This window comes from Oreochromis aureus, linkage group 20, assembly GCF_013358895.1.
Source record: "Oreochromis aureus strain Israel breed Guangdong linkage group 20, ZZ_aureus, whole genome shotgun sequence".
Lineage (NCBI taxonomy): Eukaryota > Metazoa > Chordata > Actinopteri > Cichliformes > Cichlidae > Oreochromis > Oreochromis aureus.
In genome coordinates, this window is record NC_052961.1 from 6,762,986 (window position 1) to 6,790,185 (window position 27,200).

Here is a 27,200-nt window from a genome sequence, read left to right on the forward strand (position 1 = left end):
CTTTCACGTCTCCATAAAGGAAAAGGTGAAAAGCTCTTCCTGTCACATGGATTAAAGATGATTATTTCAACTTTTAAAGGAATCTTGTACAATTGTGAAATGCTTTGTTTTTGAAAAGACACACTTGAATCTTCTTACAGCCAGGGTTCTTTAAAAACTCTTATGTGCTCACGTTTTACTACTGCTACAAACACAAACTCCCTGTGTATTTGTTTAGTGTTTATCACTTTTATGTCCTTCAGTGAGCCCGGTGGTGAGCTCTTACTACTCTTTTTCTTCTAATTAGAGGTTATGACATTGGAAAAACCAGGAAGTTAGGGAGGTAAAGTAAAAGTTAAACCAGAGGAAAATGCCAATTAGAGGCAGAAATCCAAGTATTAAAAACACTAAAAATAATGATAAAGCAGTATTTGCTGGAGGTGCTGGTGGGAGTGTTTATTATTCTGGGCTATAATTTAAAAAAAGGTAGCTGGTCATCTGGTTTAGAGGAATCATTATTTTAAAATTCACGGTAAGAGACTGATGAGAAGCCTGGAAGTTAAGTTAGCTCATGCTCGTTTCTCAGGCAGAAACCTATCTTTTGGCAGCAGATTGAAGGTTGTGCACCAGTCCCTGACTCTGCAGATGCCAGCACTCTTAAGCCCTTTGATGTCATCCATCATTGTACCCTCTACAAGAACCATTCAAATAGAAAAATACTTTCTTTTTCTCCCCCCATTTATAAAGTCATTCTTGTATATATTATCACTTTTAAGGTTTTAAAGTCTGGGTTAGAATGCACAGCAATGCATTACCTTAGATATCTCACTTGTGAATAAAAACTGCATTTTCTTGTGACTATTATTATTATGCGGTCTTGGGCGAGACAATAGAAGAATAGAATAGAATAATCCTTTAATTGTCCCACAAGGGGAAATTTGGTTGTAACAGCAGCCAAAAAGACACATATACAAACAAACAGTACACAGGACACAGAACAGAAACATACACAATTTTTCTTACATATTTACATTAAGGACAATGGTTACTATATATGAGACAAGTATGTCATTGTATGTTTAAGCTTATGTTCTGTGATGCTTTATAAAAATGAATGCTCCTGCTTTTCCTTTTGTGTCACCTTGTTCTTGGTTCTTATTATAATTATTTTATATCTTACATATATGTGTGTTTGAATGTAGAAATATATTTCTGCATATATTCACAGACGTATCTTCGCAGACTGCTAGTATCAGAACTGTGCAAAGCCATTTTTAAACACTGATCTGCTCTTTTTAAAAAAAAGAAAGAAAGAAAAAAATATATTTGTATAACCTTTATTCGGCATTTCTTTAATAATGTACATTTTATCTCTGTGTCCTTTTCTTGGTTGTATTTCTATCCCTGAGAGATGCCAAACAACATTTCACAGTACCTGAGCATAGTTACACTAGATGATTTATATTTTATGTAATTTACATTGATTTCCCCCTGACTAAATAAAGGTTTCTATAATTACTTGGACATAATCACTATTTCAGCCACCTCTGATTCAGTTTTAATTAGAAGAATGCATGTGAACAAACAACAAAATAAACATTTGTAAGAAAATCAAAATAAATAAATAGCGTCCCTAGTGTTTAGTTTAATAATGAATGTATTTTTTTTATTCCTCGTACACTCGCATGTTTCTTGATTAAGTTGTGTTCATCAGCGTTCGTTTATTTATTTGTTAATAATTCACAAACAACGTGATCTCATTTGTTGTACGAGCAGCGCTGGAATGTGTTCGCTGCGGCGCGTGCTGGCCGGGGAGGAATGCCTTGACCACGCCTCCCCTCCTCCCTGGCGTCCAATCAGGGCGCGGGGACCGTTTCAAGGCGCCCGCGGAGTCCCAACCGTAGAAAAACAAAACCCGGGATAACAACAAAACTCTCGTTTTACACCCAACTACGAACCAGAATCCGTTTTTCCGCGCTAGATTTTCCGTACGCGATCGATCCTCGCTGTTTTCCGTCGCTCCTAGTGGCCTCTCGGGCGATGTTGTTTATCTGTAGTAACGGGGGGCTTGAAACCGCCCTCCCTTGCCCCATTTCCTCGGTTGTTTTCCTTCTCTCGCCTGGATTCTCCATGTTGTTGCTGCAAAAGTGAGGACTCTCAAAAGAGAGGGGGGCTTCTCGGCGATATTACCAGCAATACAATCGGCACATCCGAGAAGACGGGGCGCACGGAGTCTCAAATAGCGTCCGAAGAACATATCCAAGTGCCTTGCCCCCTCCCCAGGCGGATCCTCCGAGGGAAGAAGAAGAAGAAGAAGAGGCGGCGGACGGGAGAATAATAAAGAAAGCCAGGAACAAGATAAATCCTACTCCCATCGAGGATCGTAACTGAGGCGGATGACAAGTTAACTCGGCGAATAATAACGTCAGCTTGTCAATAAAACCCAATGAGGGATGCCCATCAGTACTCGGGGACAGGATTTGAGGATTTTGAGGGCTCCGTGATTGTCAGATGGAAAGTTCTGTTATCACCCAAGTGCAAAAAGAAGACGTCCAAGTGTCACCGAAAACAGGTGAGATTGGGTGTTGTTTACATCCCAAATATTCCCAGTACTCTCTTTTATGTGTACTATTTTCTTATAAGTGATTAGTGCGGTAAGAAATCGCGTAGTGCGCCCATTTATTTGACAGTTGCGCGCTGCGGACGCGCGGTACGAGAGGCGCATTGCCCTTTTTTGACATCCACCACCGAGCAGAGCTCTGTAATCTTTACATCTTATCGCTGGAAAACACAAAGAGATCGTGCCGAAAGCTACCTTAATGTGTTTATTCTGTTTTGCCACAAACCTGTTGTTTTCCTCCACCAATCGGCTGCTGTTGAATTTGGAAATAAAACCTGTGTTTGTTTTTGTATCGGGGGCCAGATCACCGTGTAGTTCAATCTCCGTCACTATAGCTGAATTAATGCATCGGACGTAGGCTCAGGTACAAGTTCACAGTCTCCATTACGCACCGAGCTTAGTAGCTATTGTTGATCCAGTTTTTGCCTCTCTTTTTCTTTGGAAGTGCGTGTGCTCTTGTTGTGCAAACCCATCTTTCTGGTGTATTTTTTACCCCCCAAGTAGTTCTCGGTGTTGTTGCCATGCCCAGCTTTTCCAAAATAAAAAAACGAGCTGCTGTATTTATATCTATCGGGTTCCAGCTCGTTTGGCAACATCCCATATCCTTCTACTACTACCACCAACACCAGGTCGAGAGAACACGGGGAGCCCTGCCTGACTGTCACCACAGGCAGCACTTACAGCTCGGTGTTTTTCAATCTTCACAAACTACTCTTCGCGTTTTTGTTGATTGATTATGGTGGTCACATATCCGTGCGCCGTCGGTGGCTTCACGAAATAACGCTGCGCTGCTCTTTTATTTATTTATTTATTTATTTATTTTTAATTTTATCGTTTCATTTGACAAAACAGCCCGAGTGGGATTTGTATTACACCATGCTGTATATTACAGGCCAAGAGGTCTATAAGGGCTGCTGATTATACAGCAGGGTTGTATAGAGATTGACAGACCACGTGACTTTCGCGCATTGCATGCCGGGAGGTGGTGGAAAAACATTCAAAGTACCGCATTAAATGCAAGCATTTGCAGCACCGCAAAACGTTCATTCTCCGGTTCCAATACCGTCTTGCTTTTTCTTTCCTCACCAAAAAGGAATGTACAAAACTAAGGAGAACAATGCCGGTCCGTACAAAGACAGACTCGACGAAAAGGCAAAGAAAAGGTACGAGGAAAAAATCAAAGGAGTGAGAGGGTCAGACCCTTACAGCACACAGAGTGGACAAAAGACGTTAGCGTGCTGCCCAACTTTCACCACGCTCAGATTTATAATTATACGGTTCTTGGGTGAGTGCATACACTCATGAAGTTTTTAGTAACTTGAGGTCACTGCAACAAGCCTGGGTACAGTTTACCGACGGATGGGTACAGGACCTTGAAATGCACCGTGTAGAACACAAGACCATCGTACAAACAAAGGTAAGTTTACCAGTCTCACAAATCGTCTTCATAAACGTGGCAATTATTATATATAATATATTATATTATATGCCCAGTCTGGATCGCATTCCAGCATTTCGTAGGCTGGTTTGCCTACAAAATACAGCAAACATTACACACAGCCACAATAAACAAAGGAGCATAGCACGATGATTTCTGTTCAGCGCCAATTAAGACTAACTACCACAAAACACTTACCTTTGTGGAAATGCTTGGAGCAGACTAACATGTGAGGTGGAGTGTTTTCGAACGTTATATTAGGTCTTCTGATAGCGGCAATCCAGGCCATCCGTCGCCTCTTCGTGACTTCGGAGACATGGCTTGGACAATTTCTCTTCCATGCCGAATCCGATAAAACCAATCGCATTTCCTGTCGACTTCACGCGGCTGTCGTTCGCCCGGCTTGTGCAGTTAATAATACAACAGCTTCTTGCCATTTTTGTTTCTTTTTATCGCTGTGTAACTGATTTCTAACTGAAAGCCTGTGCCCGCTAGTACCTCTTGCCACTACTTCCCAGAATCCTTTGCGGTTTTACCCCTGAATGACGTCACATTTTCAATCTCTATAGAAATACCCGGTGCCGCGGTATTGACAGCGGAATGCACAAACACACCCCTCTGCACACGCCCGTTGTAGCGCCGTTTCAAAGATTTCGTTGTTTGCACACTTTCCTTGCGCTTGAAAGAGGCTTTGCTCGTTGATTCAGCCTCTTGGTTGTAGTTATTACAGGTCTGTGGTGCTCCAGGTCATGTGTTGGTTTTACAAAATAATTCTTCAGCATTATTCTTATTATTATTGTCATTTTGCATGGCGTGTTTTGTGAGATTAAATGATGTTTTGGATCCGTGTGTGTGTGTGCGCCACTCATAAAGCTCTAAAAGATTAATCTCCTTCTTCTCATCTCTCCATCCTTTTACATGCAGAGGAGATCTAATGTATGCTGTTATGTCACTCATGGCCAATAATGTCTTCCTGTGGAAATCAATAGGCTGATTTGCATGGCAGGATGCACATTCGTGGGCTATAAATAATGGAGGTTGTAATTTTTCCCAGTGAAAATGCTGTGTGCAGAATTACCAAATCAAGATCCAGTGTCCTTTGTCTCCTAAACATGGAGTTGTGTAACATGCTTGTTGTTGCCTGCATTATGTCTTCAGAGTGTAGAAGTAATAAATGTGTAAATCTCTGAGTATGCAGTTGTTTGTCACTCTTTTCCACACTTCCTCTTTCTAGCAGGGACTAGAGAGTGTTTATGAACTATTTTGATGGGTAAAAATTCTGCAAGTCCTCACATGAAATGCACTAGAGGGGAATTGCAGGGATGTTTTTCCTCCTTTTTCTTACACTGGTGGTGGCACAAGTCTTGTTTGAGGCTGGGACGCTGGTGGTCACAGTGGCTGATCAAAGACCTGCACAGAGCACTGAGGTGTGACTGCCTGTCCGGCTCGCTGGCTGCCTGACTGCCCGACCAGCTGCCTGTCTGGCTGTTCTGGCTCGCTTCAGGCAGCCCCGAAAGGTCCCCGAGTTTAAAATGGTTGGAATGTTTTCTGTCTGTCGAAAGGTACTGCTGAAAAGTGTGGGTTTTCCCGCCCTCTGTGATTATATAACATGTACCAGCCATTTCCAGCAGCAGCAGCAACAGCAACAGCAGCAGCGGCAGAGGCATTAAAAACAGATTTCATGTGGAGGCTGTGCCATCCCTGTGGACAGATGGATGGTACCTTCAGGAATTAGAGAAACTCAATCTGTGTGTCATAAGCAGCTCCTGCCTAATTATCTTTTATGGATGGAGAGGAAAAAACAAACAAAAAAACATTTCAATGTGTTTGCATCAAGATTTTATTTTGGTATAAGAAAAAAGATTAGATAACACGTAGCTGACCCAAGTTGTGGGCTGTAATTCAGGCCTCCACTTACCATGTTTCCTATGTTGACGACACACAGTTTCAGTGTCTGACATTACTTTTTTTTTACCAGTAGAGATGAAAATTTTACTAGCCCAACCCAAAAAAAGCTAAATTAGTTATTGCTAGTTTTTAATCTAAATTTGCAAAATAGTTAATAAATAAAACTTTAAAATAAATGTTAAAATAAAAGGGCACTCCCCTCTTTAAACACACTCACAGGGATGCTTTTTGTCATCTTTTAAGTTTACAAGAAATCTTTGCAAACGCACAGGCAGCCTTCATTTTATCTTCCTCTGGATGTAGTTGTGCCATCGCTGCGGAAAACACATCATGTTAAAACTGGAAATTTTATTGTAAAAACACAGACTGGAAGAAAAAAAGTCCCCCTAGTGAGGATTCATTTTAGCCAATTTGCTTCACAGGTGAACTCAATTTGTGGAAATGCAGTAGCTGGCCAATCAGCTTGCTCGACATACCTTTTTATTGGTCCACAATTGGGAGCACTGGTTCTGTTGAGTGCTGCTGTTTCCTCATGAAGCGTGTTTGTGTCTCTGTTCCCGGCAGGCCAGGTGAGCCGGTCTGCCCTGAAACAGCCGCGGAGTTGCAACATCTTCAAAGCGCTCTTCTGTTGCCTCCAAGCTCAGGATGGCCCCAAATCACCAGCACTGCCGCCGCCGCCACCGCCGCCATCACCCTCCCAGCAGGGATTGCTGGAGTCACAGGAAAATGGGATGGTTGTCAAGGTAACAGTATTCGCATTTCAGAGATATTTCTGCACAGCTGAAATCAATTTGAAGACCTCAGCTTCAGCCCCTGCCTTTATTTTTGTTTAAGATCTTACTTCCTTGTTGCACACACACACACACACTGCTTGCCATAAAAGAGGTGTGTGAATAGTTTAGCCATCTGTAGGGATAAACTTAACATGCTGTTGTAAAACTGCACTTATTGTTGTCGTCTTTTTACAACTAAAACCACCGCTGCACCTGCTCTGAACGTCTTGAAAGCTAACCGCAACTGTCTGTGGATATGGAATCACTTTGATGTTCTCGCTTTATTCCCCCCCCCCCCCCAAAGGAAGATAAGAAATGAGAAAGTGACTATCAGTCCTTTAGGCAGGCATGAGCAGGCAGAGAATCGGTGTATTGTGTTCCTCATAATTGCTGAGGTGGAGGAAAAAAAAATAAAGCTCAGAGCGCTTGCTGCACACTGCTGGCCACGCTGGTGAGCGCTGTCAGCCTGATTAGGGCTTCACCACCATGTTAGGGGTATTTTAATGAGATGCCATGTTTGTTCATGTTGAGGAGTGTCCTCCAGCATCAGGAGCAAACAGGAAGCAGCATCTGTAGGACCCTGGTTATTGTCTGGCAGGCTCCTACTGATATGAAACCGAATTAAACATTTGGCACCGCTAGCTTTGTTTCATTTGGTTTCTTGTGTTTAGCTGAACGAAATTGCTTTAGCAGTCACCCACCACCCCCTCCCCAGCACAGTCTTTCCTCGATCTTAATTTGCCATCCGTAATAGATAAGCCATTTCTGTTATGTAATATATTAATAATTAATTTCACTTCGCCTCTACTCATAAAGAGGCTGGAATGAAACAAAACTAACAGAGCGAGGGGGGAAATGGCTATCTGAAAATGAGTTTGAATCAAGGTTATTGTTTTACCCTGCAGGTGAATTCCTGTTGAGTTTGACAAGGTGCACTGGAGAAATATTGCAGAAAGACACACATGCTAATCATAACGCTATACCACACAGAGGCTGTTACAGTAAATTCTTAAACTTCCACACATGCATGCCTTAACAAAAAGCAGTCTAATCTAATTTCCCAGAGGTAAAAATCCAAACCAAGCTTTGAGGTTTTCTATATAACTCATTGCCCTGTTGGCTACTTTGTGTTTCTCAAGTGTAATGATGAATATGACAGTCTACATGCATTTCTTTAGCTATCTGAACCAAACCTGCTGCCTGAGGTGACAGCCCAGGACCAAGGGAAGATATGCGTGGTCATAGACCTGGATGAGACCCTGGTGCACAGCTCATTCAAGGTACCGCTAACATCGCCCCAACATCTTTATTTCAGCATGTTTACCCATGTCAGTTGGTAATTTGATGTTTCAGCTTTTTCTTCCTGCAGAAATGACAGTCGTATTTGGGTAACATTGATTAAACGACCGCCTGTTTATTGGGCGTGTTTCTGCTGCGATTCTTTGTTTCTCTTACAAAAGTCGTTGCATGTGTTTGAGGCACATCAAAGCGAGTCATATTCTATTTGTGTAGGCTATGTGCTGTGATTTATGGCAGCGATGAATAGTCTGGTTCTTGCTGTTCAGCTGTTATGTAATGCCATGTGAATGTACACAGCGTGGCTCATGTGAATGAGCATGCCAACCAACTCGCTCTGTGTTCTCCCTCCAGCCTATTAGTAATGCAGACTTCATCGTGCCTGTGGAGATAGAGGGGACCACACACCAGGTAAACTACTCTGTACAGTGCGTTTTCTGTAAGGGGGGTGTATGTATGTTGATGTGTTTGCAGTGGTTGCTGAGCTGAAAAGGGATGGGTCAGTTGGGTTTTTTAAAGATGGTTGCACAGAGCCCTCTAGTGGCTAGATATTTAACAAGACTGCACAAGTCAAAGTGGATGCATCAGCAGGAAAATTAGTCATTTCAGCTAAAATGTCATTAATAATTGATACAGTGCCTTGGCAAGGAAGATTTTGAAATGAATGTACAAGTGTTGCGTTGAACTTAAGGTTTCAGGGTCTTAAAGTTGGACGTGTGGAAATATAATTAACTGAGAAATGTGATTCGAGCGACCCCATGTGATAGTAAGGAATCCTGTGGGCCTCTGCCTGGTTCAAGTAATCCAGGATAGGCTGGTTAACACTGCACGGCCTATTCTTGATTACTTGTTTCAGGAACTGGCCATTAGCAGCTGACGGATGGAAACGAATCGTGCAGATGAACAAAAAAACATGGAAATCCCTATCAAACCTTCACACTTTAGACTAGTTGATCTTGCAACTGCACTGATAATGGACATGGCACAAAATCTCTTTCAAAAGTGAGAGATGCACTTTCTTTTTTCCTTTTTATTTAAGTTGTATGTTGTGTACTTTTATTTCCACTTGAACACTTACAAGATCCCAAAGTAAGGCACCAGTTTAAGTTGGTGCTGCACTAATCTTAGCACTTATCTGTAGTGTCTGGAAGACTAATAACTACCTTCTCTTTAAAGTGTTCTCATGTATTGGATATCTTTAGGATTGGCATATTTCTCCTTCATCTTGTGCTAAGTCTGCATTTGTTTCAGCTTCCTGTCTTGATAGTGTATTGTTTAAAGGTGACAGCTTCCTTATCCTGTTTCCCAGTTTCTTTTAAAAACTTGTGTGAAATCAAGTTGGTAAACGAATATAAAGCTGAGGCGTAATTATTTTTTAGAAGACTTAACATATTCTAAGCTCTACTTTAAAGAAAGCCTTGTCCTAGACCTCTTGAGCACTAAAAATTTTTTTATATACTTTAATCTTCATTGGCAATATTTGGTTGCTGTTGTTGGTGTGACTGAATTAAAATGACAGTCATGTTTGTTGAGCTGTTCACAAACTGCTTGCTTCCCTTTCAGGTGTATGTGCTGAAGAGGCCGTATGTGGACGAGTTCCTGCACAGAATGGGCGAATTGTTTGAATGTGTGCTGTTTACAGCCAGTCTCGCTAAGGTACTTCACATCAGATACCAACAGTGATCCTGAAATTAGATGCCTGAATAAAACATGAAGATCTCGGTTTAGCTGATGTCTGATCTATCAGATCTGCTTTCTCTCACCTTTTTAGATCCCTCTCTTACTCTAACATGCTGGTAGACACCTTAGTGAACACCCGCACCCTCCATGCTTAAAGGAATAGATGGGTGTCAGTTTATACACAACTCAGTTTAAATTTTAAGTTGGTCTTGGTCCCAGCTTAATATTCTGTAGCAGCTTGGGACAGCTTAGCCCAGCCTTGTACATCCCTGCTCTTCCCTCACCTGCTACCCAATCCTCCCACCAGTACGCAGACCCGGTGACGGACCTGCTGGACCAGGGCGGAGTATTCCGGACCCGGTTGTTTCGGGAATCTTGTGTATTTCACCAGGGCTGCTATGTCAAGGATTTAAGCCGCCTAGGCAGAGACCTCCACAAAACCCTCATCCTGGACAACTCTCCTGCCTCCTACATCTTTCACCCAAATAATGCTGTGAGTTTGGACCAGTCTCTGTAAATCTGGTGCACACTGCCTTTCATAAAGGACTTGGTTGGTTGTATGTGTCAAATTAAGCTGAGGGCCTGAGAACTTGAGCCACAGAAGTGAATTTGCCTCTTTTGATAAAATCAAGCCAGGAACATAACCAAATTATGAATTTGTCTGTACTCGGAAAAAAAATGTGTTCCTGACAATACGAAAATGGGAAAACCGCCAAACTAAACACTTGTCTTTAGATTTATTTTTTCCTGAAATGAAAGGTAAAAATTACTTTAACAGTAACTTATGATAACTCAAGGTTGTCTTGGCTTTATGTTAACTAGGTGCATGCTTAGCTAGCCTAAATGCACCTTATATAATAGTGTTTCTTCCCCCAGATTCCGGTGGTGTCGTGGTTTGACGACGTGGATGATGCTGAGCTGCTAAACCTTCTTCCTGTGTTTGAAGATCTTAGCCAAGCTGATAACGTTTACACCCGGCTTGACCAGCTTCGTGGACTTTAGCTTTCAACAGACCTGCTCGCCTCCAACAGGAGCTCCAGCTCTAAAGTTGACTAAAATAGCCACGTGTATTCAGAACATAGACATAAGTTTCCAGACTGTTCTCTTTGCCTGTGCACAAAATCCTTCTGTTTAGAAAACTGCATTAGTATGAGGTCAAGGAAATTCTAAGCCTGGGGAAAGATTTTTGGCTCAACTGAAAGTGTATGTCACAAAGTGAGGCCTTTCCTCCGATCCACAATGCTGACAATAATCACAAATCACTACTCTTAAGCACCACGAGAGAGCTGCAAAAAACAAAACAAAAAACACACCAACCAAAGCACTCCCATAACAATCACTCCAGTTGGTATGAATTTTAAAGGGGTTCTTTTGCCAAAGCAGAAGCCTGCCTGTCCTGACTTGACTTTTGGACATTGTTTTTGTTAATTGTGCCTTTTATGGAACAACAAAAACACCTTTTTTAATTTAAAAAAAAAGATTTTATACTTCATTTTAATAGGCTGTTTTATAAGGAAATCTATTTTTAAATGGTCAACACGGTTCCTCTATGCAACCCAGTTCTGTGCTCACATGGACAGTACCTCTTGTTGCCAGTCAAGCAGACATTACTGTAGCCTTTAACTATAAATGGGTGTCAAAACAAGTGTATTTTAGTCATTTGTATCATAAAAGTGGTTTCTACATAACATGCAATATAAATCCTAAGTGGTCAAATTGACATTTGATACTATTGGTTATAAAGTTGGGTAAATGGGGTGAAATCTAGTCTTTGGTCCTTCTGAAAACAGACACTGGAATTTTATTTTATTTTTTTGGGCACATAGGACACGTGTTTATTTTTAAATGCCACAGTTTTAAGTCATGGTTTAATAATAGTTTGTTGCTATATTCTTCTTCTATTGCTCAGTGGCAAACAACTTGCACTTCTTTTATGTTGACAGTGCTGTAAGTAAAAGCTGTGCCTTTTGAAATTAGGACAGAGAATGGTGTTTTGCCTGAACAGAGATTTGTAGGCCTACACACTCTGATGTGTCATGCTGAGCGTGAGAAAACACTGTCAGGAGCAAGTGTAATGCCAGGGGCTGCGGTACTTGCAGTGCAACACTTGAAAATATCAAATTTGATATATTGGGGGGGGGGATTGTTTTTTTTTTTTTTTTAACGTGTCTTTTTCTATTTATTGGCCAAAAACTTGTGTCCAGTACTTCATAATGCTCAACCTTGTGTATTGTAATCCGTTTGCCTGTTTTGAGGCTGGCCTTGTGTTTAACTGTTTTATCTGTGCCTAAATAATGCACGTTTTGCTGTCAGAATTAACAATACAAAACCTTACAGTTAAATCGGCAATCGGATGTAAACCGGAGATTCAGTCATTCAAGCAAACATACATTTGAAATCCAGTACAACGGAGATTTTGCGAGGTTAAGTTTTTTGGGGGGGGTTGAATGGTTTTGTTTTGTTTTTCTATGATGTTTTATGTCTGCATGTCAACTAGTGAAACATGACAATGAGAATTGAAACCAGTTGTGATGACCAAAAGTATTTGTTTAAAGTCACAATTTGTCTTTGTATGAGAATAAATCCAGAACTTAATGTTTTTTTTCTACCTGGTCTGACCAAAACTCTAAAAGACCAGGTGTTACCAATTTTTATTTTCAAATAAGTTTTATTTTCAAATAAAAATTGGTTCTATTTTACTACCTTTGTGTGTGTGTTTTATGCCATGTTACAAAGAAAATCACTGTAGTGTATTAAATATCTTTAAATATTTTAAGTTTTTAAATCTAATGAAAGAAAAATTACATGTTTGTACAGTGTGTATATAGTACTTTTATGACCAACTTTACTAAGGTGCTGTTTTCAGGAAACATTTGGGAACCAAATTACTCTTTTTGTCTTTTTTTTTTAAACTTCATTTCAGAGCAGACTATTATTATTATTTTTTTTTTTACTCAGTTCTAACAAACTACCATCGTACAATTCGTATTTAAAAAGAAATAACATGATATAGGCTTTTGTGGACTATTTAATTTATGATTTTTCTTAAATGGATAGCGCCTCCAGAAAGAATTTAAAGCTTAATCGAGAACTAATTTACACGTCAAAACATTTCATTGACCAAAAATGATATTTAGTTGAAGCTACTTCAAGTATTAAATTTAATAAATATTTAAGATGTAACCATCAAGAAACACGTTTTTTGCACATTTTTCTTTTCTTTTGCAGAGTTTAACAATTAAGTAAATTATACAGTACAAAGTGTTATATTTTTGTCATTATAAACTATCATTGTATAGGCTACTTTTGGTATAATGACTAAAACATAAGTGAAAATATTTCACATGTTGCATGCAGTTGCACCATTCGTCATGACTGATATCTCGGTCATATCATCGAATTTAAGTTTACACTCTTATATCCTGCTTTTACTTCGGTTTGATTAGAAACCGTTGAGACGGTTAAGTGGTTTCTTTACAGTGTTTATTTTGTGATCAAACGTTGTTTTTATAGCAGTAAAGACGCTTTGCTGATGATATCAGTTACATTTTTGTGTCGGCCATTTTAGGTGCACCGGTGACATTCTTCGATGACACACCAGGAAGTGCAGCATAATATAAATGTTATTCGAAAGTGAAGAGAAAATAACTTGTAACGTGTAATGTTTTTAAATATTTTTTTCATAATTACAAACGGCTAGTTGGCTCATTAAATCGCATTAGATAGCCGGTGGTATGTCGTACTTTCGACCTCGCTGCACGTGACTGGACTTCAATCTTCTGGGCGTTTCCATGGTGACATCAGCAGGCTGCCGTGAGCTGACACGTACGGTTTTGTTTAAGTAAAAAAACTTAACTGTAAAGTCGAGAAAAGGAAACAGCTCGTAACAGAGAGGTAAGTAATATGCAGGTACAAATGCAACCGTTTTGTGCTTATACCGGTGTGTCGTGTTAACTGGGGCTGAAAATAACCGAAGAAAGAAGGAGACGTCGAACTGTGTCGTTAGCTCGCCAGGCTTCTTGTTATTTGACGCGTACTGGCTAGCAGCGTTAGCTATTAATACATTCCCAGGCGTCTGCTTTTTGGCTGTCTGGTGCTCAACTATCGTGCCGAATGGCTTATTCTCATATTTATGTAAGAACAAGTAGTTCAAGCAGTCACCATGCTTCCCGAATCGGAGACATGGCGACTACTAAACAGCTTGTTAGCATGTTTGTGTGCTAGTTATGGCACAAAGCTTGACATTTAAAGCTAACCTGTTGTGTAACTTCATCAAAGTAGACTACGCACTTCTAATCTACTGCGTGGATATCCTTAACGTGATTCTTACTTTCATTATTATTTTCATAGCTTAGACTGCCATTTGCTAAATTAAAGGTTTAGATTTGCTGGAAAATAAAGACTATGGGGTTCGTAGAAAGGCCCTTGTCATTGTTCTAATGTTACAATTCATGTTATAGTGATAACGAAATCGTCCTATGTATGAAATTTTAGTGTGAAAAGCTTGTATAGCTGTTGAAATTGCTGCGATGTAAAAGTACATACCTCACTCTGAGTTGCTCAGTCACTTTCATTGAAACTTTGAGTTGTTTCTCTACAACTTTAGACACCGACAACAGCTTCACGATACACAGCTCTTTTCAAAAGCCAATTACTTTTGTGAAACTGAAAAAAATGTGCTTTTGCACCAATGCATTACATGTAAGCAACCATTTAAATAGAGATATTAAGTTTTACAATTAATAAGCGGGCAATACTTAAAAATGCTAATTTGTTGGGTCAAAAAGTTAGGGTAAGCTTAATTTAAGAATGTTGTGCTGTGTTATCTTATACAGATTGTGCATCGCTAAAGAGAGAGAAAACACATGAACTTAAGGGTATGAGAATGTAAACATAAAGCAATATTCTGAAGTACTTTTTAATTTTAAAGGATCTTAAAACTATTAAAACTACTAGAAGACAATATAAATATGGATATCTGAAGTGTTTTTTTTTTTTGTTTTTTTTTTTAAGAAAGGTAAGAGAAATTGTACACAGCATATATCTCTCACTTTGTTTTGAGACTGATCAGGTTTTTGTCATGGGTCCTATACACTGCACAGTTTGACAGATTTAACATTTTTAAATTTAATTTTACTTGATAGGTGTGATGCACTTTAACACAGTTCCTACACAGAGCATGAAACTGATGTGCTGCAGTTTAACTATCTCAGCTTTTTCAGCATATCTGTGCCCCATACACCACAGTTACAGTTAGACTAATTGCACCATTCATGTAGGTTACTGCAAAATAACATTTACAGTAGCCTGTAAATGCAGTAAGAGTACAACAAGTGAAACTTGGGAAATGCATGAAATAATGATGCAGTGAAATAAGGTATGGATGGATAAAATGGATTAAAATCTGAGACTAAAATGTACTTTATCCAATAAACTGATCATAATTATGAATAAAAAATGCAACACAGTATCACAACTGAAATAATAATGGATAAATTAACAAATGTGATTCACATTCTTTAGACATATTAAAATTATGTAGTCATTTAAACAAGAGTGCACAATTGTTGCCATTCTTGTGCTTTTATGGTGTAGTGGTAGTTTTGTGTATGAAGGCCCAAGAAGATTGCATTAAAGTTTTTAATTAAAAGAAGAACAAAATGTTGTATTCTGCGCATAAAAAATACATTTAAAACTGAACTCAGTACATGCATTCTAAATTTCCTCAAAAAACAAAAGTGCACCTACACAATTGAGCTAAATCTCCCAATCCTTATAGGTTTGGGAATAACACATCGCATGCTGTGTTGCCTTGTTGTAGGCAGCGTGAAAAGTACTGGGGTGCTGTGTCTGAGTGTGAAGAAGTAAGTTGTGTTATAAAATTAGAAACTTGAGTGTAAAGAGGAAAAGGGTTTGGCACACTTGGTGAATATTTTGGCTGCAAGTGTTAGTGGCTTCAGTAATCACCGTTACTGTTTAAATGTTCAGAGAAAACTGCAAAGATATACCCAGTTTCTTTCCACTAATCATTAACAAATGGTTGCACTTGTACTACCTGCTCCAGGCTTACAGTCATCATGATAGAGGAGTTTTTACTCTTACTGTTTTAAGTGGAGCAGAGGTTTAATTTACATTCATATCTGTTAAGAGGAGACAGCGTTTCATCAGAAGTCTCATCAGATCTCAGTCCCTGATTTCATCATGAACGTGTTTGACCGCAGCATCAACATTGATGCCCTCTTCAAGTTCTCCCAAATGTACGTAAGCATTTTATGTGATAATAAAACGGTCGTCATGGTCTGCTTTTTAACTTGCCTTTTCATCACTCTTGCCTCGTTCATGTATTATCCCTCTTCCTGCAGATCTCATTCCACCCAGGTGCACTTGAAGAATGTGTACTCAAGCTTGGCAGTTTGTATGTTTGTGGCCGCTGCCGGCTCCTACGTCCATGTCGTCACACGCCTCTTTCAGGTAAGCATAACGAGATGCAGCTTGGCCTAGCTGTACATGTACCTGTAGATGGTCTCCTACAGCAAAGGTTGTTTTATCCTCCTATCCTAATATAATTTTACTAACATAAATTTTACCTATCTAGGAGCTGAAACTATCAATCTCAGATATTCAGTATATCACTATGCAATATCTGTTACATGTCAGATTAATAAAAAAATATATTTGGTTACAGCTAAATAGAAGGGTACTCTCTCTTTATGTAAAACAAAGGAAAAAAGTAGTCCTAGTTTACAGTACTGATAGCACTTTTATTTTTCTAAATATTTTTTTATAAATGTTGCCTTATAAAGATCTGCAGCGCTTCATTATATGGATGCTAATCTCCACAGTGACCCTAAATCACAGTCACACAGCTAAGGTGGGAAGTTAGTCCAACAAAGACCAGCTAAACTTTCATTACTGATATTTATTTATTTCATGTGTTCATTATTATTATTGATGACAAGCTCACAATTTGTTGCACAAATTTCTCTGGGGATGTTCTGCTGTTCTTCAGGCACATTTTAAGCTGTCTTTTTTTGTTTTGTTTTTTTGTTCTCTGCTTCTCTTCAAAACACCCCAAAGGTGTTTGCTACTGGTTTTGAGTGAGGTAACATACGTCAGGCCATTCTGCTACAGTTTACTTCCTCTGTTAGTTGTCTGCAGCCAGGCAGGCAACTTGTCACCCAGTATTTTTGGTATTTCTAACAGGCATACCTTTTACCATCTATAAATTCAGACTTTTCCAATACTCCTCAGGCTTCTTTTTATATTCATTGCATTTTTAAATTCTTGGATGTCATCTAAAGGAGCGGTCCCCAACCTTTTTTGCGCCATGGACCAGCTTATGTCCGACAATATTTTCACGCACAGGCCTTCAAAGTGTCGTGGATAAATACAACAAAATAAAACCAGTATCGATACCAAAAGACGGGTTGGGGACCGCTGATCTAAAGAGATTAACATTATGCAGTCACTTTCATGCTCTGTCATAGAAAGTTGTTTTTTTTTTCCCCTCTGATAATCCTCCTGCCAAGCCTGAAGCACAAGGGTTAGATTGTGCAAGCACTCGGTCAGTGACATCGTGGTAGTAGGAAAGACATCACAGCTCTTGATTAGTGGCCTGTTCTATACCTTGTGATTACTGCTTCAACTATGTTCTTACTAATTTCTAGTTGTTAACAGAACTTCATGTGTCCCCTTTTCCTCTTTTATGAAGAGCTTGCAATCAAGTTTCAATTCCTCTTAAGTTCTTTCACATGTGGAGCTGTGATGCAGACAGCCCATGTGTCCAAACCTAGAAAGTTCTGGAACAACCTATTTCATAGCCATATTTATTCATTAAGGCTGATTGAGCCCATGATTTTCAGTCAGTTTTGTTTCAATAGTCAAGAATTTTCTAACTTGTGTGAAATAATCATAGGTGTAGCCTATTTTGAAGCCTGTATTTCCAGTGTAGTGTGTCTCTCCCTTCACCCTGGATCATGGAGTTGTGTTGGATGACTTTGTGTGATGAGTCTTTTCTTCATCAAAAACAAGCGACCATGAAAGGGTACTGATGTGGGCGTAACAGAAAGCTACAAATATTTATGTTCTGGCATCAAACTGGTTTAAATGCAGTGAAGATGTTTCAATAGTCCATCAGAGAGGAAATTCAGTTCCCTCGACTGAGTTAGTAACTCCTTTTATAGAACTATAAAAGAAGTATTTAAAGTATATAAATCTGTATTTTAGTTTTTGCGTTACTGCTTGGTTCACAAACCTAAATCTGTCAAAACAATCATCAGTCAGTAAAAAAGAAAAATGGACGTGGCAGTCTCATGAAAACGAGTAAAATCTCAGGTACGACTCAGGCCAAGTTTGTCATTTATATCAGGCACGTCTTCAGAAGGTCTCATACCCAATAGGAATGTCTCAACCATCCACACTCACACAGGAAGTGGCTTCAAGCAGCCACAGGCAAAATAACCACTGACAATGCAAAGTAGCCGGGTCCCAGGTGAGGTGAGGAATTGAAGCCACTGCTAATAAGCACAGGATAGCAGTGATTCCCCCCCCCCCCCCAATTTCCATTCACTTATTTTGTGAATTCTTGTTGCAAAACAAATTTCCACAAGGAAAGTAAATGTGACCAAAAGGCCTGCGTTTGCATTGTTTTTGCCAGACCTGAGGGAAAGTTATGGAAATCCAGCCTGCTCGGATACTATGGAGCCCAAAAAGCCAGCTGATTGGGTGGTTTGAGAGGAGAGGAAGAGGAAGCACAGTTCAACACAAAGAGGACGTTTGGGGGGAAAAAACATCAGACATAAAGTAAATAAGTGGGCCAATTTAAAAAGAAAAACAGTGGCTGCAGTGGACAGTTTTGATTGTTTAAACACTTGGTTTCACTTCGCGAAAAAGTTCTTTCGCTATTATGTCTTCTGTCCACAGCACGGCCAAGAATAGCCCACATTACTGGTTGTTCCACATATTTTTACGCCCTCCAAGTCACAGTACACAACTACAATATGTACAATATGTTCAACCAACACACTGACATACCAGACATCTTAAGCATGACATCTTTGTTTTTGATTATTCATTTAACTTTACTTAACTTCAAGTTTTGATGCAGTTTCAACCAGTCTGTCATTTAACTGATTATTGCACAGAGATGTACTCACTTGTGTAGGGTTTTACTGGACAGAATAACACCAAATACTGACAGCTTTTCTTCAGCAAGTCTGCTGCTGAGGTGGCTTGTTTGAGATGTAGTTTTCTACTAATAAGATTTTTGTTCTGCTTTCTTTCTTTTGATTTGGTTTGTTTTTTTCCATTACATGTGAAATTCAGGTAGTTTCCAGAGTAAGTTTGACAGTTTCAGTTTTGTTTTTAATGTTTGAAAAGTTTTACTTTCGATTGTGTTTGTCAAGGGGAAGATTTTATAGCTTTAGAATGAATAAAACAGGACAAACAGATCACATTTTCAAAGTCTCAATAGGCAGACAAGGCTTCTCAAAGTGACAAATACTAAGACTAAATAAATTTCCTTTATGTTTTATTAAGTAAGTAAGAATACAATAGTCTTTGTTTGTTTGTTTGTTTTTATTCCAGTTCAGTTACCTAAAATACTTCTTAAAGCTTGATTTAACTATAATAACCTTGATCCTGACCTTATTCTCACGGTAGCAGATTATGGTTGTTTGCACCATCATGTGCTGCTGTAGATGATGGTGTAAACAACAGGTGGTATTTACTGTCTAACAGATCCTTTTCTCCCCTTAAGGTTTAAATACTGTGAGAAACCTTGGGGGGGGGTTTGTGGGTTTTTTTGGGGGGTTTTTTGTGTTTTTTTCCTCTTTGTGAAGTATAGAAGGTCATCGCTGGTCATTTACAGTGAGCATTATCACCACTAAGCCACTCAGCACATACTTTGAAGCTTAGTCACCTCTATCCCATGTTTGATGTGATAACAACAACAGCTTTTAGAAGAAAATGGGGGGGAAAAAGTCTCACCATTCATCAGCCATCTTAGATTAAGTCTGAGCAGTGCTTTTAAGCCACTATTTAAGTTAATTGGGACAGCCAATTTTAATTTCAGTTATAACTGGGAGTCACAAGTCAAATCCAATTTAAAGAGGTAAGTGTCACTGTAGTTATTTGGTAGCAAGACTTGCGACGTAAAGACTGAAAGACGTAGGTGACAAATTAATTTGGAAGGAGCACAGACATTTAAAACCATTGGCAATAACCATGAAAGAAAATCATGTACACATGAAGAGAAACCAAAGAGCAAATGTCCATAACAGAAGTATTTATTGCGCATCACAACTCTGCAGGTGCATTTCAGATAATGCTCATACAATGGGTCAAAGTACATGTCTGTAATTTGAATCTGAATTTTTATATATTTAGTTTATTAACACCTTGTAGCTGCTTTTTTTTTTTTTTTTTTTTTTTTTTTTTTTTATTAAATGTGAGTATTAACTTGGCCACAGTACTGGTGCCCTGTGTTTACCCTGTACCCCTGTTTTTAGGGTGGTGTGCTGTCTGTGCTTGGATCCCTCGGGTTGATGTTCTGGCTTGCCATGACCCCCCACAACCCTGAGACAGAGAAGAAGAGACTGGCTATCCTCGCAGGATTTGCCTTCCTCACAGGTAAGTTCACAATGTGTTACTGTTTGTGTGATCAGAGGTGAACGGTCTGTAATCATGCAAAAGCCTAACACAGTGTTTACTCACCAGGTGTTGGCCTTGGACCCACACTGGACTTTGTCATCTCTGTCAATCCGAGGTAAGTGACAGATTGAACTTTAATGTCTGCTAACAGCTCAGTGAGTGAAAGTTAGTCACATCAATCTGCACCTCTTTATGCAGCTCTAAGCAAACCAAAGAGTCAATAAAGAACATATTATTTATTTGTCCTGGTATTCTTCTCCTCAGTATCATTGTGACCGCCTTCATGGGAACCTCTGTGATTTTCATCTGCTTCACTCTCAGCGCCCTCTATGCCAAACGCAGGAGCTACCTGTTCCTTGGAGGTAATTGTGCATCCTGCCACCCATAACTAAGACAGTTTACATCAGTTTTTGTCCATAAGACAAATTATAATTATTGTAAACTCCTTTGTACAAGATCTCCAGTTTATTCTCTCCCCATCCTCCACCCCCCACAGAACATCATTTGCATTATTTTATAATACACCAAATTGTTAAAGTGACAAAACTAATGGACTGACCAGTCAGGGAAATAAAAGCAATCAGCACAGCCTAAATTTATTACAGTTTTAAGCTACGTCTAGACTAGCCCAGATAAATTGGAAAACGTCGTATACGTCTGAAAACACTCCACGTCCACACTATTGTTTTCATTCGTTTTCACAGAGTTGTGCGTCCACATTGAAACGGCCAAAAACGCTTGCGTTCCAGTACTGTGCATGCATGAAACGCAAGACGATTCGACCTGCCTCATTTCTGTCTGCCGTTTATTTACTTTCCGGCTCTTTGAAGCATTGAAGCAAAATGTTGAGGAAAAGCACCGAGTTTTTTAAATGGACTAACAATGAGGTGTGGAGTTGTTGCTGCGAGTAACACAAAGGTACGAAGTTGCAAAAGCGAGTGAGAAGCTATCTGGAGCATGTACAAACTGATATTAATCTTCAATAGGGCTGTCAAAATTGAGAGCAAACAAAACAACTGCTGTGTAATGCCCTCCGCTATCTTTGTTTAATTGGTCACATGACTGCATCACATGACTAAAATGCGTCATCGTTTTCGAAAAGGCTTCGGGTTCGCTGTCAACACTGCGACGCAAAAACAGCATTTTCAAATGTATCCGATTTGGAGAGCGTTTTCAAACGCTTCGTTTCCTTGACCGAAAACGCCGTCTCAGTGTGGACGTGAGGCCAAAACGGAGAGAAAAAGATGTGTTTTCAAACTAAAACGTATTAGTGTGGACATGGCCGTAATCTCAGTTCAGTTTTGGCTTCCAGTGATTGTGAAAATCAAATCTTCAGGAAAAAACTGAAAGCAGTGAACTTTCCCTAAGAGCACAAATTCACTCACTCGTCAGTGCAGCCGAAACCAAAGTGAGTAAAAGTGCAATAAGAAAGTCTGTCTGGAGCTCATAAAACTTACAGGTTCACTTACAGAAACCTTCTAGGTGTGTTTCTCTCTAGATTTCTAACCTGGGCCACTTTCAGCTATCCACCCTTTTCAAACTGTTGGAGCATTTACCTTTATAATCCAGAAATCTCTGAGCCCCCTGTACATCTGTATTGTTAGCAGTAAAGACTGACATGATTGTACAACAGTGACAACAGTGAGCATAAGCTAGGTTTTAGACAAGCTTTACACCCAAAACACCCTAATCTGGGCTTAAAACTCTACCAGATGAGGCTGTCGCCCCCTCGCCTGATTTTTGTTTTTGTTTTTTGTTCATTTGCTTTTTCTTTTAAATTCTATCTAAAGCTTAACAGAATACTAAAAGGGTCTGTTTAAATTCAGGAACTGTGTGATGTTTAAGTTACTTAATCATATTAAATAACCTAATTAATTAATTAATAATAAATAAAAATTTTCACAAATCTTATATATTCATAAATCCCTGACATTAGCGGTGACAAAAAATTGGCAGCATTATCACTTATGCAAGTGATGCTCAGCTAACCACTTTGTCTCCTCAGGCACACTCATGTCCGGCCTTTCCATCCTGTTCCTGATGTCTCTGATGAACATGTTTTTTGGATCTATGATTCTGTTTAAGGTAAGTGAACCAAACAGTGCCGCCACCCCCCCGCTAGAAGTTTGATCAGCTGTAAGTGAAAATGTGCCGTTTAATATCTTTATCTTCTCTGACAGGCACACATGTACCTGGGGCTGCTCATCATGTGCGGTTTTGTCCTGTTTGACACTCAGCTCATCATCGAGAAAGCAGAGAACGGGGACAAGGACTACGTCTGGTGAGGACATGTGCTCACTGCTAGCAAAGTCCCCATGAGCCCTTTATCTGCTGGCCTACATTTTCTTATAACCAAATGCTGTGCAAATGCATCATCCCACAGTGAGGCATACAACTGAGCATCAGTTCTCATAAGAATAATTTGATGCAAACACATTGTATTATCAGACTGAGCTGGCAGCTCGTTTTACTTGATGATGTTCTTCACTCGGTCTGACTTTATCTCGACTGACTGATTTCTGTAGCAGAGTTAGTAGACAACAGTATATTTGACGATGACCCTGAGACCACGACCAGTTCTGATAAAAGACAGCATAATGCTTATTTGAAGGGTAACTGGTGTGTTGAACAACCTGTTATATTTAGTGACAAGAGTTGTGCCTGTGGTGGCTGATTAACTGTGACCACTGCCCTCTCTGAGAGGGTGGAGTTTGTTTATTGGCTGTGCTGATGGAGCTGTTTTGAAGAAACATCATTCGAGGTACTCAATCTTCAGGAGTTTAGGCTGGACTGTTGGATTGGTGATGGATCAGATGTGTGATGTGAAGAGCTGAGCTTTGGCTTTATTGATCCATGTTGGTAAATCACCTGGCTCACATTTAGACCAGTTCGACTCATTGCAAAGACTTTGGGTGTAATCACGCTGCCGAAAATGCTGCTTTGTGTTCGCTCTGCGTTCACTTTCCAAAAGATTGATGGAGTTTCCTCAGCTTGATAATGCCGATAATGGCCCCCCCCCCCCAAGCTGTTCTCCTGCAGTGCATCAGAGCGATTTCTTTTTTTAACCAAGAAACCGCCGTATCACGTTATGATTGATCGCCCATTATGTTTTTACAGTTCAAAAACCAACTCTGTATATCTGTTTTATTTTTCAGGCACTGTGTGGACTTGTTTCTTGATTTCATCACCATCTTCAGGAAACTGATGGTCATCCTTGCCATGAACGATAAGGTACTGATATTATATGACTGCAAAATACTGTCTTTGAACATTTCCAGGAATGTCTAGCGATGGTTTGTTGTAATAACAAAAGTTGTTTGTGTACATTTTAACAGTTAAAAATACATAAGGGAGTTTCCCTGCCGGTCTAGTCTATTGCTCTAAAGCTATAAAGAACTACAAAAGCACTTTAGTTGTTTTGACTCAGTCCCAAATATACCATCTTGCTGCTGTACAAAGTCCCTTAGAGCAACAAATGTGTAGTCTTCATTGATGTAAATGGTTTCCATCTTGACTAAAATCATCACTGCTCAGCTGGTTTCACGAACTTATTTATAAGACCATTTTTGTGAGCTGTTACTACAGAACTTAAACATAAACTAACTTCAGGTTGAAATCCAGTGAAGTATAAAAAGGCTTATTGTTGTTTTTGGCCTTTTCATGCTTAACAGTGACAGAAATATAAAATATGTTTCATCAAAAAAAAATGCTGATGTTCTAAAAGCCAGTTCACTAAAGTCACACAAAGAGCACATTTTCTCATTTGGCCCTCATGAATTTGAGCTATGCAAATATTTGTGGTTTCATTTGCTGAGGTTTTGAGATATCTGAGAAAGCATCACAGTACAATGAGAGGAAATTTTATTAGTGGTCCACAAAAACAGTGAAAACTGAAACTTAGCATTGTGGATTCTCACAAACGGGGTCACAGAGATCTAAACCTTTGTAGTGTTAATGTTTTAATATCGGGAAAAGTTTGTTTTAAAGCTTTGGGGGTTTTTTTGTTTTTTTTTTAGTATTCTTAATTTTAACTTCAGACAGAAGGTACTTTTAATTTCAGTTAAGTACATCCTTGGACAGTTTTCATTTCACTTTATACTCCAGACACCTGTCTAATAAACTCTAGAACAATATTTTTCTGCATATAGATTTAAGCACACACTCACGAAGAAAATCATGTAATGAAGAAATAAATGCCATACTTGTAGCTGTAACTGTAATTTAAAACTGAGACGTCTGAATTTATCTGAGTGATGACGATACTCGGAGACAGGTAACTGAAAATGTTCGGCATCTTCCGTGTGATCAGCGTGGCTCGATATCCTGAGGCTGAAGTGAGACTCTGTTTCATAATACATAACTACAGCACTCACAACAACAGCTTGACCAAACTAACTGTCCCTGTTTGTGTTTTTGTTTTCAGGACAAGAAGAAGGAGAAGAAGTAAAGAGTCTTTGAGTAGCAGGAAATTAAAAACAATCAGAAAAGGCACAATTTGCAACGCACTTGGTGCTTTTCACTTTCTGTCTTCATTTTGAAATTTAACTCCTATGTGGTCTTACATTGTTGAAAATTCTTTGATTTATCATATACTTTTTTCTAAACTTACAACAAGGGTTGAATGTAAGTTTATGGTACAGTAGTAAACATCCCATCCTGGCTGTGAATGAATACTTTAACGCTGCAGTGATAACGCTTGGCCTGTAGAGGGGAGCGTTGCTCTATGATGGCTCCCAGAAGCTGAGCGGCACCTAATGAGGATTTTTTCATATTTACTTGTTCTTTAGTGCCATAAATTAACATGATAGGCTCCTTTTTATAGTGGGTCACGTGAGCTTCTGAAACTGATTATTGTAAAATTTTATGTAATTTCATTATTTATAGTTTTCCTTGGATCTCTTAAGTGAAATGTTGCCACATATGGTCCCATGGTTTTTGACAGCAGCTCCTCCTTTTCAGAAATTTTCCTCTGATTTGTTTTGTTCCCACGTTTTTTGGTTTTGGGTAAGAGTGAAGAGTGCTGATTAAAACCCCAGAAGCCAGTCAGACTTGTTATGATCTACACTGAACTCATTCAGAGGGACTTTCAGCCACTTGCTGGTTTGGATTTTGGATTTTGGCCTCATTGAGGAGGAAGAATTGCTGCCATCTGTCCTTTTTTTTTCTTTCATTTTGTTCCTTCAACTTGGATTGACGGGCAAATGATTCAGACCGCTCCCCTTGTAAATCTGTTGTCTAGAAAATAGTTTGCCAGATGATGATGTTAACCTGAAAATTTGGCATCTGTATAATTCCTTTTTTCCCCTCTTTTTTTCCTTTTTTTCTTTTCAAAGTGTATACTGTGAAAAATTTATTTTATTGATGTAAAACTGAAACTAATAATTTGATACATTTGCTCAAATAAATGTGTTGAACGTACTGAGACAAAGTGAGCGTGTCTTTATTACAGGCCTCTGTGGTTGTACTCTAATCTATGTAATCTGTATCCTATGTGTTATGGATGTGAGGGCATCTGTGGCTCAGGTGGTAGAGCGGGCCGTCTACTAATCGGACTGGTTCGATACCTGTGTCGAAGTATTCTTGGGCAAAATATTGAACCTCGAGTTACTCCTGATGCATCCGCCAGAGTGTGTGTGTTTATGGGAATGCTGGGGAAAGCACTGAAAGCATAGAAAACAGCAGTTTAGCTTTTAGAAAATGTAAGATTTGGCTTTGAAAATTGTTATTCCAAAGCTTTGAATCCCCCCTCCCAAAAGGGCTTTTCTACTCAGAACAAACACTTTATACAGCCTACCTCTTTCTATCTACCATCCACACTCTGGTGGGCACATCAGAGGGGAACTTGGGGTTAGTTTTTTTGTTCAAGGGTGTTTGGCACACAGACTGGAATCAAACCAGCAACCCTCCAATCAGTGGGTGATCTGCTCTACCATCTGCGCTACAGCCAATCTGTGAAGCAGAAAGGTTTTGGTGCCCTGAATCTCTCAGTAATAGCACAAGAAACAGCTTTTTGTCACTCATAATAATACTTGAGCTTTTGTATCTTACATGATGTGGGACTGATTATTTATTAATGTTTTTTTTTTATTGTGTTATGCATTTGCAAATGTGCATATGAGAATAATAATAATGGAGGGCTGACTTACAGCAGAACAAATGTACTGACAGGTGCACATAAACTGAACTTCACAGTTTCCTGCACAGTCTGGATATTTTAAAATTGATTTAACATGGTTTATGAATTTTAGAGGTTGTTGTTTTTCTGTTTGTTTGTTTTTAAAGGCGTCTTCTTAATGTAAACCAAATTCTTCAGCTAAATAAAAAGTGTCAACTCCCCAGGGGTTTTATTACAATAAAAAAATCTCTCTTTTTAAAAGCTCAGTAGTTTTGAAGCTGAAAGGTTTTTATAATTAATGCTTCAAATATTCAAATATATGTCATTTTTCAAATAAAAATTTCAAATTCGAATTTTTTATTATATTTGCATAAAATATTCAGAAATAAATAATTGCCTTGATGGGAACTATAACATTTGTCCTCAAGCCTGTATAGTTTAAGATGTTAGTGAGATGTTAGGCCCTTTATTCTCAGTAAGATTATATCTCACCCTAAGGGGACAGTTTAATTCAAAGAATGTAATTTACATATTTTTCCTCTGCCCTGAGGGCTGTTTAGCTGTTTATCCATCTAGATTGCTTTGGTGTGACTTACCCAGTTTTGGAGATTTCTGCCTTTTCTTGAGTATAATTTAAATAAATGGTGTTTTCTTTGTGGGGTTCACAGTGTTAAAAAATACATTTGAAAGTCAGCAAAAATGTCCAAAATTATTACCCACTTACTGAAAGGAATCTACAAA

At 39.1% G+C, this 27,200-nt stretch overlaps 2 protein-coding genes and 1 long non-coding RNA gene across 3 annotated transcripts; 2 read left to right on the forward strand and 1 right to left on the reverse strand.

Annotated features, from left to right (window-relative positions):
* The first annotated feature begins 1,037 nt into the window (after positions 1-1,037).
* On the forward strand, positions 1,038-12,393 carry ctdsp2 (CTD (carboxy-terminal domain, RNA polymerase II, polypeptide A) small phosphatase 2). Its single transcript, XM_031760453.2, has 7 exons — positions 1,038-2,551; positions 6,510-6,688; positions 7,897-7,998; positions 8,369-8,425; positions 9,578-9,670; positions 10,002-10,187; positions 10,571-12,393. Exons 1-7 carry the CDS (start codon positions 2,491-2,493, stop codon positions 10,694-10,696), a joined length of 804 nt encoding a protein of 267 aa, XP_031616313.1. The 5' UTR covers positions 1,038-2,490; the 3' UTR covers positions 10,697-12,393.
* Positions 5,860-6,563, reverse strand: LOC120435233. The gene is made up of 2 exons (XR_005609592.1): positions 6,422-6,563; positions 5,860-6,259 (listed from the first exon to the last, which is right to left on the reverse strand). It is a non-coding gene; the product is annotated as an uncharacterized LOC120435233 (long non-coding RNA).
* Positions 12,394-13,382: 989 nt separating the features above from the next.
* On the forward strand, positions 13,383-25,763 carry tegt (testis enhanced gene transcript (BAX inhibitor 1)). Its single transcript, XM_031760452.2, has 10 exons — positions 13,383-13,588; positions 15,843-15,951; positions 16,057-16,165; positions 20,203-20,323; positions 20,411-20,459; positions 20,609-20,706; positions 22,350-22,429; positions 22,525-22,625; positions 23,500-23,575; positions 24,768-25,763. The coding sequence occupies exons 2-10, from the start codon at positions 15,896-15,898 to the stop codon at positions 24,789-24,791; spliced, it is 714 nt and encodes a 237-aa protein (XP_031616312.1). The 5' UTR covers positions 13,383-13,588; positions 15,843-15,895; the 3' UTR covers positions 24,792-25,763.
* Positions 25,764-27,200: the final 1,437 nt, after the last annotated feature.

What these genes read in the sequence shown, in the direction of transcription:
- ctdsp2 (XM_031760453.2), top strand. Translation starts at nt 2,491, where the DNA reads ATGGAAAGTTCTGTTATCACCCAAGTGCAAAAAGAAGACGTCCAAGTG. An exon ending in AAAATGGGATGGTTGTCAAG is followed by an intron (nt 6,689 to 7,896) that starts GTAACAGTATTC and finishes GCATTTCTTTAG; the next exon opens with CTATCTGAACCAAACCTGCT. An exon ending in TAGAGGGGACCACACACCAG is followed by an intron (nt 8,426 to 9,577) that starts GTAAACTACTCT and finishes CTTCCCTTTCAG; the next exon opens with GTGTATGTGCTGAAGAGGCC.
- tegt (XM_031760452.2), top strand. Translation starts at nt 15,896, where the DNA reads ATGAACGTGTTTGACCGCAGCATCAACATTGATGCCCTCTTCAAGTTC. An exon ending in CTCTTCAAGTTCTCCCAAAT is followed by an intron (nt 15,952 to 16,056) that starts GTACGTAAGCAT and finishes CTCTTCCTGCAG; the next exon opens with ATCTCATTCCACCCAGGTGC. An exon ending in AGGATTTGCCTTCCTCACAG is followed by an intron (nt 20,324 to 20,410) that starts GTAAGTTCACAA and finishes TTTACTCACCAG; the next exon opens with GTGTTGGCCTTGGACCCACA.